The sequence below is a fragment of the Micromys minutus genome, assembly GCF_963924665.1.
Source record: "Micromys minutus genome assembly, chromosome: 2".
NCBI classification, from domain to species: domain Eukaryota; kingdom Metazoa; phylum Chordata; class Mammalia; order Rodentia; family Muridae; genus Micromys; species Micromys minutus.
This window is the reverse complement of record NC_137971.1, coordinates 54,825,958-54,841,014: the sequence shown is the minus strand read 5'-3', so window position 1 is coordinate 54,841,014 and position 15,057 is coordinate 54,825,958. Positions and strand designations below refer to the sequence as shown.

At 49.4% G+C, this 15,057-nt stretch overlaps 1 protein-coding gene across 1 annotated transcript; it reads left to right on the top strand.

The window, feature by feature from the left end:
• Positions 1-251: 251 nt before the first annotated feature.
• Positions 252-3,582, top strand: FGF19 (fibroblast growth factor 19; the record flags this gene model as incomplete). Its single annotated transcript, XM_080911558.1, has 3 exons — positions 252-504; positions 692-795; positions 3,283-3,582. 3 exons carry the CDS (start codon positions 252-254, stop codon positions 3,580-3,582), a joined length of 657 nt encoding a protein of 218 aa, XP_080767684.1.
• Between the last annotated feature and the right edge of the window lie 11,475 nt (positions 3,583-15,057).

The window sequence follows — 15,057 nt, the reverse complement described above, 5'->3', positions numbered from 1 at the left end:
GGGTGTGTGCGGGGGGGCGGAGACTTGGTGCAATTAGGAGGAGAAATGCTCTGATGCAGCGGTCACCTGCCGGTACGCGGACAAAACGTATATAAGGCCGCGTGCCCGGAGTCACTCCGCCGTCGGAGCAGCAGCGCTGCGCCCCCCGCGCCGCAAGCGCCCGGTTGCTTTGTGGGCTTTGCTTGCTCCGCGCCGGCAACTCGCGTCCCTGCCGCATCGGAGTCTCCGCGCCTTCACCACCCCGAGGTGCCATGGCGAGAAAGTGGAACGGGCGTGCGGTGACCCGAGCCCTGGTCCTGGCCACTCTGTGGCTGGCCGTGGCTGGGCGTCCCCTGGTCCAGCAATCCCAGTCTGCATCGGATGAAGATCCACTCTTTCTCTACGGCTGGGGGAAGATTACCCGCCTGCAGTACCTGTACTCCGCTGGTCCTTACGTCTCCAACTGCTTCCTGCGTATCCGGAGCGACGGCTCTGTGGACTGCGAGGAGGACCAGAACGAACGAAGTGAGTATCCGCCAGCGCGTCCCCTCGGGTCCCTTAGGATCCAGGAGCACGTGGGTGTGTCACCGTGGCTTTAACATCCGCCCACCCCTGACTTCCAGACTGGAGCTGGGGAAGGGCGAGGCAGTGTGGCCCTGCCGTACCCACGTGTTGCTGGGTCCCGACAACTTCTTCCTCCTCTTGTTCGCAGATTTGTTGGAGTTCCGCGCGGTCGCTCTGAAGACGATTGCCATCAAGGACGTCAGCAGCGTGCGGTACCTCTGCATGAGCGCCGACGGCAAGATATACGGGCTGGTGAGTGTTACACCACGCGGCGGGATGCTCGGGGGCCGCGCTGGGTCCATATTTGTTTTTTTTTTTTTTTATTTGTTTTATTTTATTTTTTTTATTTTCACCTCCTGCTCAGGCACAAAAGGAACTTCGAGGACTAGGTACCTATGGTAGTGAGGCTAATGTTATTCTTGCCCGCCCTGCATAAAGTGATGGCCCCAGGCGGCCCCGAGGAAATGCGGAGGCCTGCGGAGCTGTCTAATCCTCTAGGCTGGGCTGGCTGCTGAGTCCCATTCAGCTTTCGGTCCCTTTGATATTGAACAGGAAAACCTAACTCTGTTTTCACTCCAGGGTTTGTGTGTGTGGTCCTCGATTTCCTCCCTCTTCCTCAAGTTAAAAAAAAAAAAAAAAAAAAAAAAAAAAAAAAAAAAAAAAAAAAGGAAGGATCTTTATGTCCTAGGTACACGGCCTGATGTAAAAGTTAAAAGTAGTTTAGAAAGTCCCCAAGATGCTCACCTGCTTGGGACCTGGGGAAATTGGGGGTGAGGCACGCTGGCCCCATTCAGGTAATCCCTGAAATCCGGAGTCTCAAAGTATGTAGGCTAGTACTCTGTAGGCACAAGGGCTAGGGGTTCAAAGAAACCTTCAGCCCTACCTCTGGCCGTACAAGTAGAGGCTGTGTGAGGTCCCCTGGCCAAGGCCTCCCATCTATCCCTGGGCTTCTGGGAGAAGCTGGGACTAGGGTAGACGGTCCCCCTGTGGGGAAGGATGGGGAAGGACGGCTAAGGACTCAACCTTTCCGTTGTTTTGTTTAAGAGTGTCAAAATTGTTTGTGGCTCTGAAGTCGATTTATCTACATTGGAAAAGACCGCAAAGAAAGAAAGGGGGCTGCAGAGGAGCCTGTTTACCAAGAGGGGGTCCGCTGCCTGGCTGAAAGCTGACACCCCAGGCTTGAGCAAATCTGCCAGTGTCTTCCTGAAGTCATTGTTTGTGATGAAGGTGCTGGGCAGGACAGCCGACCCCCATTCTGCACTAATGTAAATAGTGTACTTGGCCCCCACCCCAATTCCAGTGTCACCCTGCATCTGGTGGGCATAGTTCATCACAAACTCTCCTTTTTGAAAACAGAAGTCCCACAATCCATTGTTTTTATATAAAAAAAGGGGGTGACCAGCTGTCCATTTGAATTCTCCAAGAGAAATACATCCTGTGTTTATCTACAGTTCACTTTTTTTTTTTTCAAGGAACATGGCTCCTGTTGCCTGGTGGCTCTGTCCCAGTGCCATCAGCCAGGGCAGGAGCAATGGGTTCTTGGAATTAGCCTGTTATCAGCGCCTTATCTGCCAACAGTCTTCCACCTGCAGGTCAATGACCCTGCATGCTTAGGCAGACACTGCCTGAGTTTATTGAGCCATGTAGGCTTTCTAAGGGGATGTGACACCAGTCTGGGAGACTGCAACTGGGGACTAGGAATATTTTGGTACTGGGGATCAGGATCAGGAACAGATTCCTACAGCACTAGGTTTCCGGCCACCCACAGGGTGTGGGCTTGGTGGGGGGGACATGGGGGAGGAGCTGAGGATTATCAGGCAGATCCCGGCCAGCTGCCCTTGAGGGGGCTTCTCTTCTCACAATGGTAGGAGAAGCGACTACCTCAGCATTAGAAAGGCATCCTAGGCTGCAGGTCTAGAAAGGAAGGCTTGCTTTATCCCTGGTCCTGGGTGAGGCTGCAGTTACTACCCAGAAGATGTAATCTAACTGGGAGTAAAGTTTTGGAAAGCTGATAAATAATTATTAGAATTTAATGTCGCTTGTTAAAAGTCAGGAAGACTTGCACACCCCAGCTTCTGCATGAATATTGCTCAGCCGAAGGATGAGGTAGGTAATTAGTACAAACCAGGCATATCGGCACATACCAACCTTCTGGAAGTGGAGGCAGAAGGATTGATGAGAGGTAAAGGTAACAGAGTGAGACCCTATCTCAAAAAACACAATGGGGCTGGGGAACTGAGTTCAGCTGGTTTGCAGAGCATCAAAGCCTGGAGTTCAGTTGAGCACGGCATAAACATAGCTCAGTGGGGCTCACTTGTCATCCCTGGGAGGTGGAGGCAGGAGAATCAGGACTTAAAAAGTCAGCATGGTCCCGGAGGTTATCTGTTTCAAAATGAAAATCCAGGCCTAACATGGCTATAGACGCCTTTGATCCCTGGACTCAGGTGACAGAGGCAGGTAGATCTTTGAGTTCTAGGCCAGTCAGGGTTACATATGGTAAGAATCTGTCTCGAGAGAAAGTTGCCAGATACTTCTGGGGTGAGCTAACAATCTCAGGTAGCTCAGGCTGGCCTTCAATTCCAGATTTCTTGACCCCCCCCCCCCCACCTCTCGAGACTTGGGATAATGGCTGAGCCCAACCATGCCTGGATTTCAGTGCGCTTAGAAACAGTTGACAGGTTGTCACTGTGACGGGACACCGTGGGGCTTGCTCACAGCCTCTTGTCTCTTTCTCCAAAGATTCGGTACTCGGAGGAAGACTGTACCTTCAGGGAGGAAATGGACTGTTTGGGCTACAACCAGTACAGATCCATGAAGCACCACCTCCCTATCCTCTTCATCAAGGCCAAACCCAGAGAACAGCTCCAGGACCAGAAACCCTCAAACTTTATCCCCGTGTTCCACCGGTCTTTCTTCGAAACCGGGGACCAGCTGAGGTCTAAAATGTTCTCTTTGCCCATGGAGAGCGATGGCATGGATCCATTCAGGATGGTGGAGGATGTAGACCACCTAGTGAAAAGTCCCAGCTTCCAGAAGTGATGGGATTCTGACAGGATGGAGAAAACCCCAAGATCCCGTGAACATCCCCTTAGGAAGCTGTACATATTTTAAGTTTCAACATGGACCCTGTCGTGTTAGTGGCTAGACTTGATCATGAACCTAAGTTGACAACTGAGCCCCACTGACTTTGGAGGCTGCTGACATGTGCCTAGGTTACTACGGTTCTGTTTGAATACCTCCACTAATGGAGAACTCACTCCTGTGAAACATTCTTACTCTTGAGCCAAATCTGTGACTTGGACAGTTTTAGCAGGGCAGCCAAAAGACATGAAGTCAAAATTCATGTATAGAAAGTGGGCTCTGATGTATATTTTCACTATATGGACTTCATGGGATCTTGACTCGTTCCCCAAATGTCTCCTGGCTAATGGGGTCACAAACTTGGAACAAAGGGCAGCCTAGAAAACTTTAGGAGACTTGTAGGATGATTTTAGGATTAAGAATTCCAGCGGACCACGTAGCTTCCCCTTCCCCCACTTATAAATGTCAGATGGAAGTGACCCTCAGCCAGGCTCAGGAGTGGACTCCTCAGCTGAATGCATAGCCAAGTTCCCACTTGTGCCTCAGGAGCTTATCTTGGTCCTGTGACTCCAGGTATCCAGGGCCTGGATCTGCTCCTCAGACCCTTCCCAGAGTTCACCTGGGCTCTCCAACCCCAGAGCAGGTAGCTTATGAGCCATCCACTTGTGTCCCCAGCTCCTGGCTCTTAGCCCTGGTCATCAAACATTGTGACTCAATGTGTCTCTGCTGCCTGTATCAACCTGTGCCCCTCATTCACAAACAAGCAACAAGATTAGAAGTCCCAAATTCTACAGTGGCAGCAGGGGAGCTGTGGAGTTTTCCCTGGCAGGCACTTACTTGGCAGCATGATATTTGTAAGTAATTTATTGTGTGCGTCTTCCATTTTCTTACTTTATTTATGCCCCGGATCATATTTATGTACATGACTTGTTTTCTACATTAAAAAGGAGTTGTTTGTATCAAAATGTATTTGTTCTGTTCTGAGTAAGGTGCAGAGAGGAGGTGGGGCGGGGACATGGCTGTTAGAGGCTTGCAGGGGGTCTGGTGCCTTTGCTGACCATGGGTGGCTCCCCTTCTGGCTGTTAGGACCCTTCATACCCAACCTCTAGATGAGGCCAGGAGGATATAGTCAGAAAGCCCCTCCCATTATCCGCTTTTGCCATTTTGGGGACACACTTACTGATGGGAATGAGGGTGTGGAAGGGCTTATTGAAAATACACACACACACACACACACACACACACACACACACACACACACACCTTCTCTGCATCTTTCTAGAACAAGGTTTCTTTATTATACAACTCTGGTTGTCCTGGAATCCTAAGTAGATCGACCTGGTCTGGAACTCAGAGGTTCATCTGCCTTTGACTCCTTAATGCTGGGATTAGAGGCCTGGGTGTCACTTAAAGACAGTCTCTATGTCCAACATCAAGTGCAGAGGGAAACTGGCTTCACATATGTCCTGATGCCTGTCAGTCGGCCTCATTGGGAAAGTCAAAGCTGGCTAAAACTTTGGCAAATTCCTCTAGGAAGTAGGCCTTTACCACAGGATTAGCAGTCCACTGCCCCCCAGCAGCAAGGCAGGCTGGGAAAGCAAGGGTGACTGACAGTGATGGAACAAGAAAGCAGTGCAGGGTAATGGGGACCTGTAGATGAGGCCGTGTGTCCTCAGCTGGTGGCTTCAAGGACAATGGTTGCAGGGGGAGGGACAGGGTGACTCTGAGGGTCTTAGCCATCCTTGGCTCTTAGTTGCTGTGGGTGGAGCAGAGGTGAGTGTCTTCCCCACAGGAAACAAAGAGCTCAGACATTTGGCCTTTTACCTCTTTTGGATTAGGAACTGATCTGGAAAAAGCTTCCAAGGACCAGAAAGGGGAAAGGGGGAGGGGAGGGCTGCATGCCCCTGGGAATTGGAACCCGAGATGGAAATGGCAGCTGAGGTAAGTATTTTGTCCTGGTCCCCATTTCCTGCCAGACAGCTGCTGATGTCCTGGGAGTCTCAGAGAAGATGTGTCTTTTAGTATGCAAATAGTCTTGCTGAGCTGGAATCCCTCACTTCGTGTGAGCACCACCCACCCCGACTTTAGGGAGGTTCGAGAACTGGCTTTGGCCTGGTCTGAAAACACCAAAGCTGGTGATGTGACCAATCATACCTATTCCATGAAGTCACCATCAACTCCTGGCTCAGAAAAGCGTCTGGAAGCTTCTGAATTTACAGCTCAGGTGACAGAGCCTTCTCTTCACCCTGACTCCCTACATCTCCCCTTCTGTGTCCTTTATAGTCTTGAGCCCTGGTCAAGTCCCAGCCCTTGGGAGGCAGGTTCTGGCAGATCTCTGGGTTTGAGACCAGCCTGGTCTACATAGTTCTAAAACAGCCAGAGACATGTAATGAGAACCTGTCTCAACAAAAAAACAGTCTGCTGGTTAATATATCAAATTAGTGAGAACCCAAGAAGAGGGGCTTTAGGTGGACACCGGAACTTGTAGTCAGCGGGACCAAAGCTGAGTTGGGGATGAGGAGTCGCACCTGCAGGGTCTGTTGCTGCTGCCAGGAGCAGGTGAGGCAGAACAGTGGAGGAGGGGTGCTCCTGCTTGGTTACCTGGTAGAGGTGAGAAACTGTGGAAGGCATCTGCACTGTAAACAGATAAGAAAAACTGAGGGTATAGTTATTTTCACTCCTGGACTCCCCTCCCCCACAGTGAGGGCCATGTTGATAGGGACATGGCTGGGGGCAGGGCTCTGCCACTGTGTAAGGAATCGCATTATGTGCCATGTCTTGGTGCTTTGTTTTGTGTTCTCTTTTTGAGACAGGATTTCTGTGTGTAGCCTGTCCTAGAACTTGCTCTGTAGACCAGGCTGGCATCAAAATCACAGAGATCTGCCTGCCTCTGCCTCCTGAGTGCGGGATTAAAGATGTGCTGGTTTATGGCCATTTCTTCCCAGAGGTTTTCCTCATCTCTATTTGTTTTTAGGGATTTCCTCAATGCTGGTCAAGGATTCCTGCTGGACATCCTCACTCTCCTTGGCTTGTGATTTTGTACTGCCTTGTTCTCCCAAACTGGGATCATCTGAGACATCATGTCCTGACTTAGACTTTTTTTTTTTTCAAACAAAACAAAAGCCCAACTTGTTTACTTTTATTTTATGCATATGGGTGTTTTACCTGCAGCAGACCACATGCACGCTATGTCCATAGAAGCCAGAAGAAGGCATCAGATTTCCTAGAGTTTTGGATGGTTGAAAGCCATCCGGCAGGCACTGGGAATTGAACTTGGGTCCCCTGCAAGAGCAGCAAGTGCTCTTAACCACTGATTCTTGTCTTCAGTTCCAGGAGTTAAACTTTTGAAGTTGGTGCTAGTGATGGGACCGGAGTTGGATTTTTTGCTTTTCTTTTTCTGACAGAGTCTTCCTCAAGATGGCCTCCAACTCTTTGACCTTCTGCTTCATGGGACACAGGAACAATAGCTAGAAGTGTCCAGCGTCAGGAAATGTGTTTTGTAGAGAACAAGTCCTATGGGCTTATGCTGGACACTGTGTGTTGTTGTTAGTTTGGTGAGAAGGTGATGTTTTATGTCTAAAAAGAAAAAAACAAAGACCTAAGGTCTACAAGGATGGCTCATCAGTTAAGAGCACTGGTTGCTCTTGCAGAGGACCCAGGTTCCATTCCCACCACCCACACAGCAGGTCATAGCCTGAAACTCCAATTCTAGGGGATCCAAGACCTCTGACCCCCTTGAACACCTGCACACATCTGCATGCACCCATGTGCCGGCACAGACACATACATGTAATTAATAAAAAAGAAATCTAACAAATAATTTTGTGGTGGTGTTGTAGAATCAACCCCCACACCAGCCCCTTACATACAATAGGCAAGAGCTTTGCCACTGGGCTACCATGTCCACCTAACAGAGCAAAATCTATATCTGTCAGCAATACACAGGTAAGTATTTCAGGCTGTGAGCAAGAGTAGAAAATACTCTCATCTCAAAGGCCTGAGGAGTGAAGACTCCGTCTCCACATGTACTAGTCTGCCTACAAATAACTAAAAAAGAAACCCAGACACAGAGATGTGGGTTGCTTTTGTCTGGAGACAGGGTCTCACTGTGCAGCTCTGGCTGTCCTGGAACTCACCTGTGTAGACCGTGCTGGCCTTGAACTCACAAGCGATCCTCTTGTCTCCGCCTCCTGAATGCTGAGATTATCGACATGCGCTGCCACATCTGGCACTCAGTAGGGTTTTGACGCTATTGCCTGCGCTGGAGATGAAACTCTGAGGGCCACAAGCCTATACGTGCTCAGCACTGAGCCGTGAGTTACAGCCCCTGCCCCAGGCTTGTCCTCTTTATGCTGGTTGTCCTGCTGCCCACCCCTGGTTTCTTGTATGGCACAGTGTGGAGCAGAACCCCGGAGACTTGTAGTGTATTCAGGAAGTGTGAATGGCTGGGGAGTCACAGAGGCTCAAGGCTAGTCTCTCATGACGACTGCCCAGCCTTGCGGTTACAGTCCCAGGGTGTGCTGAGTGAGAAGATCCGATCAGAACATGTCCACGTGAAAGGATGAGTACAAACACATGTGGCGTGTATGCACCCAGTGCATAGACCATTGCCAAAAGAAGGCATTAGGTGCAGAGCAGTCAGGGATGGGGGTCAGAGATGGACTACAGGCTGAGCAAGCGAAAGACTCTGGGTTCCATAGAGCAGCTTGTAAAAAAAGAAGAAAAGAAGAAAAAAGAGAGAGAAAACAGAAACAAAAGGGGAAGTAGCTGCTTCTGGGGTAAGAGAAGTAGAACTCTTTCTATAACTGTCTTCTTTGTTTCCCCAACGCCCTCTTAAAGGGCCTGAGGAGCGGGTGCTGCAGGGAAAGGAGTAAACTGGAAATCATCCTGTTAAGTGGAATAAGACAGAGTCTGGCCAGCAAGAGGGCTCATTGAGTTAAGGGGCTTGCCACCAAGCCAGGCAACTGAGGATCCTTGGACCCCTCCGGGTAGAAAGAGAACTGGTTCCTGAAAGTTGTCCTCTGATTCCCATATATGTGTACATACACAAAATAAATACACTTTAAAAACAAAACCGGACTCAAAGGCAAACATTGTGTGTTCTCTCTCATACACGAAATCCAGATTTAAATCTGTGTATGTGGAAGGAGGAGAGATTGCTCCTGAAGAGGACCCCAGGTTGGTTCCCAGTGTCCATGTGGTGACTCATAATTGTAACTCTAATTTAGGGCATCTTATAACCTCTTCTGGCCTCCTCAGACATGGCATGTGTGTGCTGCACATACAAACATTTGGGCAAAACATCCATACACATAACTACACTTTTTAAATAAGAAAAAAATGTTTATGTATTTATATGTGTGTATATGTTGGTGTGTCATAGACAGGAGGCATGCCTAGAGAGGAAGAGAGCTTAAAGGAGTAGAAGGAAATAGAATTCATGTGGCCTGAAAAAAAAAAAAAAAAAAAAAAAAAAGGAGGGAACTGGGGAGGTGGCTGGTACCATTTTTAGGGGTTAAAGCACTTGTCCGAGTCATGAAGACTGACCTGAGTAATTGTGGTGCCCGCCTGTAACTCCAGTCTCTGAGGTGGAGACAAGCCCCCCAGAGCAAGCCTGCTGGGGAGGACGTGCATTTAGGTGAGCTCTGGATTTAAGTGAGGCACTGCCTCACAGAATTAAGTGGAAGACTGTTGGAGGTTCTCAACACCAGCCTCAAGTCTCCATATCCACGTACACACATACACACTCACACACCCATGTACACACACATACCTAAATATAAAAATTCCTTCAATGTCAACGCTCAGGAGGCAGAGGTAGACAAAGATAAGTTAGCCTGTTCTAATCTATAGAGAGACTGTCCAAAAAAAAAATCTTTTTCTTTCTTTCTTTTTTTTTTTTTTTTTTTTTTGGTGTGGTGGCACACACCTTTACTTCCAGTACCAGGGATGCAGTTGCAGAGGCAGGAGGATGTCTTGACTTCAAGGCCTGTCTGGTCTGGTCTACTCAGTTCCAGGATAGCTAGGACTACAAAGTGAAACTCTGATTCAGAAAACAAAAACAAAAAATTTAGAGAGGCAACTAAGATGACCCAGGGTTTTCTGGGTAGGTCTGTGAGGGCACAGGCTTCAGGGGCCAGGCCTGCCCACCTCGACCTCACCCTTCATGAGAGTTTGCTCTGGCAGTCCTTGCAGACATTAATAAGCATCTAACCCCTCATTTACCTGGTTCAGGAAGGTGGGGGCCTAGCATGCCCAAGGGATTTGTGTGCCTTCTGTGGTCCGGTGTCACAGCTGGAGGCCGGGTGAGGAGGTGGGCAGCGCAGCCTGCAGTAACCAGCATGGGTCTGGACATTTTCCTGGGGATGCTGACATGGCCTGAGCTGAGGAGACCCCAACGTGTCTGTTGGCTGAGTGTCCAGCTGTGGCGGCACGAATCTCAGGGTGTGTTTTGAAACCGGCCAAGTCCCTCCCTAGTCTAAGAGTAAAGCCCGACTAAAGCCCGACTCAGACTGATCCTTATAGTCGTGGCTAGGGACAGAAAGAAGGCAATGAGGTAAGATTTTTTGCGGGTACGGCTCGCTATCCGCGGTGTCGCAGAGCGTCCGAAGCGCAAGTGCGCCGCCTGGTGTTATTGCACGGAACTCGCCGCACGAGGCTGAAGTGTAGGATCTGCCTGTGGGTCCAGAAGTGTCTGGTGCCGAACGAGCGTGGGCTCAGAACCTGCAAGGTGTGTGGTGACCAGATGCGCATCCAATGGGTGCACGACACGCTGGGCCCTTAGCGCAGTTTAATTTGCGTGTGGCGACCGCTTCTACTCACCCAGAGCTGCAGACAATGCCCAGGAAACCAGATGTTCTCGGAAGGCCCTACTATGTGACCGGAGCCTACAGGCAGCTAAAGAGTGTTCAGTCCCTTCCACAACCCCAAAGTGCTACGCATCAAGAGTTTGCTGTACCGGTGGCTCACCTGTCACCACTACACACAGGAGATTGACTTGGGGCCATTAAGAGTTCAAGGCCAGCCTTGGATACATCATGAGTTTGAGGCTAGCCTAGGCTACATGAAACCCCGTCTCAAAAGGCAAGCAAAAAAAAAAAAAAAAAAAGTTTTGGAGGAGACAGCACAGCGAAGTTAAAACACTAGCCACCAACCCGGGTGACCTGAGTTGGATTCAGGGTCCTCACATGGCGGAGTGTATGAACACACTCCTGCAAGCTGTCCTTTGACCTCCACATACATGCCATGGGATGACCTACCCCACCCCCATAAATAAACTTAAGAAATACTTAAAACAGACAAACAAGAAAAAAGAACCCAAACAGACTAACGAAATAGGACCCGTCAAAGAAAACAAAAAACAAAAACCCAAAGAAAACTATTTAGGGTACTCATTCGTACAAACGGAGATAAACCAGAGATAAATAAAGGTGTTGATGTCATTTCTTGCACACCAGGCGCCCACTCAGCATATAAAAAAAGCTCAAAGGTGAGTGCCTGGACTAGCCTTCCCCCTAGAGGCGGAAAGGAGAAGTACCAGGAAGGGTACTTGGGAATCTCAATGTGTGGGTTGAGACCTCTTCGGAAGGTTGAACTACCCTTTCACAGAACCATCAGTGTCTCAGTCAGGGTTTCTGTTCCTGCACAAACATTACGACCAAGTTGGGGAGGAAAGGGTTTATTCAGCTTACACTTCCATATTGCTGTTCATCACCAAAGGAAGTCAGGACTGGAACTCAAGCAGGTCAGGAAGCAGGAGCTGATGCAGAGGCCATGGAGGGATGTCACTTACTGGCTTGCTTCCCTTGGCTTGCTCAGCCTGCTTTCTTATAGAACCCAGCTCTACCAGCCCAGGGATGGCACCATCCACAATGGGCTGGACCCTCCCCCCTTGATCACTAGTTGAGAAAATGCCTTACAGCTGGATCTCATGGAGGCATTTCCTCAACTGAGGCTCCTTTCTCTGTGATAACTCCAGCTTGTGTCAAGGTGACACAAAACCAGCCAGTATAATTGACCCCTTGTCAATTTGACACACAAACAAATCAATATTAAGCTTCAACTCTTACTTTCTTGTTCATCCCCAAGATCTAGATAACCTTAAGAGTCCCACAGTCTTTACCAATTCTTACATTTTAAAATTGCAATACCTTTAAAATATTCAGTCTCTTTAAAAAATTTAAAGTCATTTTACAATTCAAAGTCTCTAAACTGTGGGCTCCCCTTCTTCCTTCAAGAGGGAAAGATATCAGGGCACAGTCACAGTCAAAGCAAAATCAATCTCTAACCATCCACTGTCTGGGAATCCACTCACAATCTTCTGGACTCCTCCAAGGGCTCGAGTCATTTCTCCAGCTCTGCCCTTTGTAGCACACACTTTGTCTTCTAGGCTCCAGCTGCCTGTTCTCCACTGCCGCTGCCGTTCTTGGTGGTCATCTCATGGTTCTAGCATCTCCAAAACACTGCTGTCAGTCCTGGGGCACTAATTGCCACTGAGGCTGCACCTTCACCAAAGGCCTTCCATGGTCTCTCACAGTGCTGAACCTCAGCTGCTCTTCATGACCCCTTTGTTCCTTCAAAACCAGTACCACATGGGTGACTCTTACACATTACCAAGTCCAGTCACAGCACGAGGTACAACCTTGGCTATCTCTGGAACACAGCCTCTTTGTGCTCTCAGAAAACAGTTCCCAGAAGATTTCACCTCAGTGATGCTGGTCTCTTCTTAATCACCACCAATCTCCAGCTCCAACCGACCAGCACCAATAGTCCCAGCAATGCAAAGATTTTGCTTTAGTTGTTCTGGTATCTTGTTAACCACAGCTGATTCTTCAGCCCCAGCTAACCAAAACCACAGAATCTTCACAACCAAAACAGCAACAGCCCTGATCAAAGAGTCTTTAATCTTCCCTCTGAAATTTCACAAGCCAGGCCTCCATCTTCTGCACTGTTCTCAACATTATCTTCCACGCTCCTTCAGAACATCCCATGGAGCACTTAATATGCCAATGGCTCTTCTAGTTCAAAGTTCCAAAGTCCTTCCACAGTTCTCCCAAAAACATGGTCAGGTTGTCACAGGAATACCCCAAAATGCTGGTACCAATTTGTCTTAGTCAGGGTTTCTATCCCTGCACAAACACCATGACCAAGAAGCAAGTTGGGGAGGAAAGGGTTTATTCAGCTTACACTTCTATATTGCTGTTCATCACCAGAGGAAGTCAGGACTGGAACTCAAGCAGGTCAGGAAGCAGGAGCTGATGCAGAGGCCATGGAGGGATGTCACTTACTGGCTTGCTTCCCTTGGCTTGCTCAGCCTGCTTTCTTATAGAACCCAGCTCTACCAGCCCAGGGATGGCACCATCCACAATGGGCTGGACCCTCCCCCCTTGATCACTAGTTGAGAAAATGCCTTACAGCTGGATCTCATGGAGGAATTTCCTCAACTGAGGTTCCTTTCTCTGTGATAACTCCAGCTTGTGTCAGGTTGACACAAATCCAGCCAGTATAATCAGAAAGCATAGATATTTACCTTAAGATTCATAACAGTAGCAAAATTAGTTATGAAGTAGTAATAGAAATGTTAATAGTTTGGGTCACCACAACATAGGGACTGTATGCATTAGGAAGGTTGGGAAGCACGGTTCTCAGTCTAGAGGGTCAGCTCCGTGGTGCTGGGTCTGCTAATGTCCAGTCACGTTTTCTGCACTCTGTCAAAGTGGCAACTTTGGAGAAATCTGGTAAACAGATCCCTGTGGTTTTTTGTTTAATTGGGCCAGGACCACCTCTCTCATCACAACAGCTAAGCAGTTTCTCACGTTCTTCCTTCCTCCCTTTGTTTTTTTGTTCTTCTAAGACAGGGTCTCACATAGTCCAGGCTATCCTTAACCAGCAGGTATCCAAGGATGGTGGCTAGCTCCTGGCCCTCGAGCTTGTACCTGCCAAATGCTGAGATCACAGGCTTTGCCAGAACAGGAGGCTCAAGCCTTCTTAAACTTGAGAAGCTTCAAACTGCTAAGGTTTAAGGAAGAGCTACAACAAGAACACACTGAGCAGGACGCCCACTAGATCCACTATCCCAAACTCCATTTCCCAAGCTTCCTTGCTGTTTGGGGTTGGGGCACGTGATCAGCCCTGGCCAGTAGGCTGTGAGCAGATGCTCTCTCTCTCTCTCTCTCTCTCTCTCTCTCTCTCTCTCTCTCTCTCTCTCTCTCTCTCTCTCTCTCTCTCCCTCTCTCTCTCTCCCCCCCTCCCTCCCTCCCTCCCTCCCCCTCCCTCTCCCCCTCCCCCTCTCTCCCTCCCTCCCTCCTTCTCTCTCTCTCTCCCTCTCTCCCTCCCTCCCTCCTTCTCTCTCTCTCTCTCCCTCTCTCCCTCCCTCCCTCCTTCTCTCTCTCTCTCTCTCTCTCTCTCCCTCCCCCTCCCTCTCCCCCTCCCCCTCTCTCCCTCTCTCCCTCCCTCCCTCCTTCTCTCTCTCTCTCTCTCTCTCTCTCTCTCTCTCTCTCTCTCTCTCTGTCCCCCCACTCTCAGGTCTTCTGCTCTGTTCTGCTGCTTGCCTCACGGTGGCACCCTTGTCCCTGATGGGGAAGTTGAACCTCAGGGTCCACACTGACATCACACTTGGTGTATTACTTACTTCAGAACCGTCATCACTGCTTGACGGTGAAGTGTACCCCACAATCTATTCATTTGGTAGAAGTTGAGATTCTGTAAACCCCACCCCTCAGTTACCTGGCAACAGCCAGGTATTTCCCAGCTCTCAGTTACCTGGCAATAGCCAGGTATACCCCCACCCTTTAGCCAGTTATGCTCCGCCCCAGTTACCTGTCATGATAAAAGGTGTGCCCCCCTCCTCTCTCTCTTGCTCTTGGTCTCCTGCTCTTGCTCTCTTGTTCTCTCCTTTTGCCCCTCCTCTCTTCCTTCCCTTCCCTCCTCTCCCTCCTTGTGCTCTTGGCCAGCCTCTACTTCTCTACCTCTCTCTCTCTCTCTCTCTCTCTCTCTCTCTCTCTCTCTCTCTTTCTGCCTCTACTACCCTCTTAACTCCCCCATGACTTGAATAAACTCTATTCTGTACTGTACCGTCTTGTGGCTGGTCCCTCAGGGGGAAGGGATTCCCAGCATGGGCCCCCTCAGAGGCATCTCCCTTGCCTCCAGGCCTCACCACACCTCCATGGGCTATTAACCCCCCCCCCCTTTCCTAACAGTAGGGCTGTCTTACAAAGTGTGACCTTAGAGATCCTAGAAGCAAGCCTTGAAGGATATGAGTTCTGGGTCTGGCTTTCTGTTTCCTGATCCCCAAGATGAGAGAAACCACTGCAAGCTCCTGCTTCCGGTGACTTAGCTTTTCCAACCCTCAGGCCTTACCCGCCAGATAGACTGAACCCTCCAAAAGCAGGAGCCAAACTAACCCTTCCTACCTTCTTTCTGTTAGGTATTCTG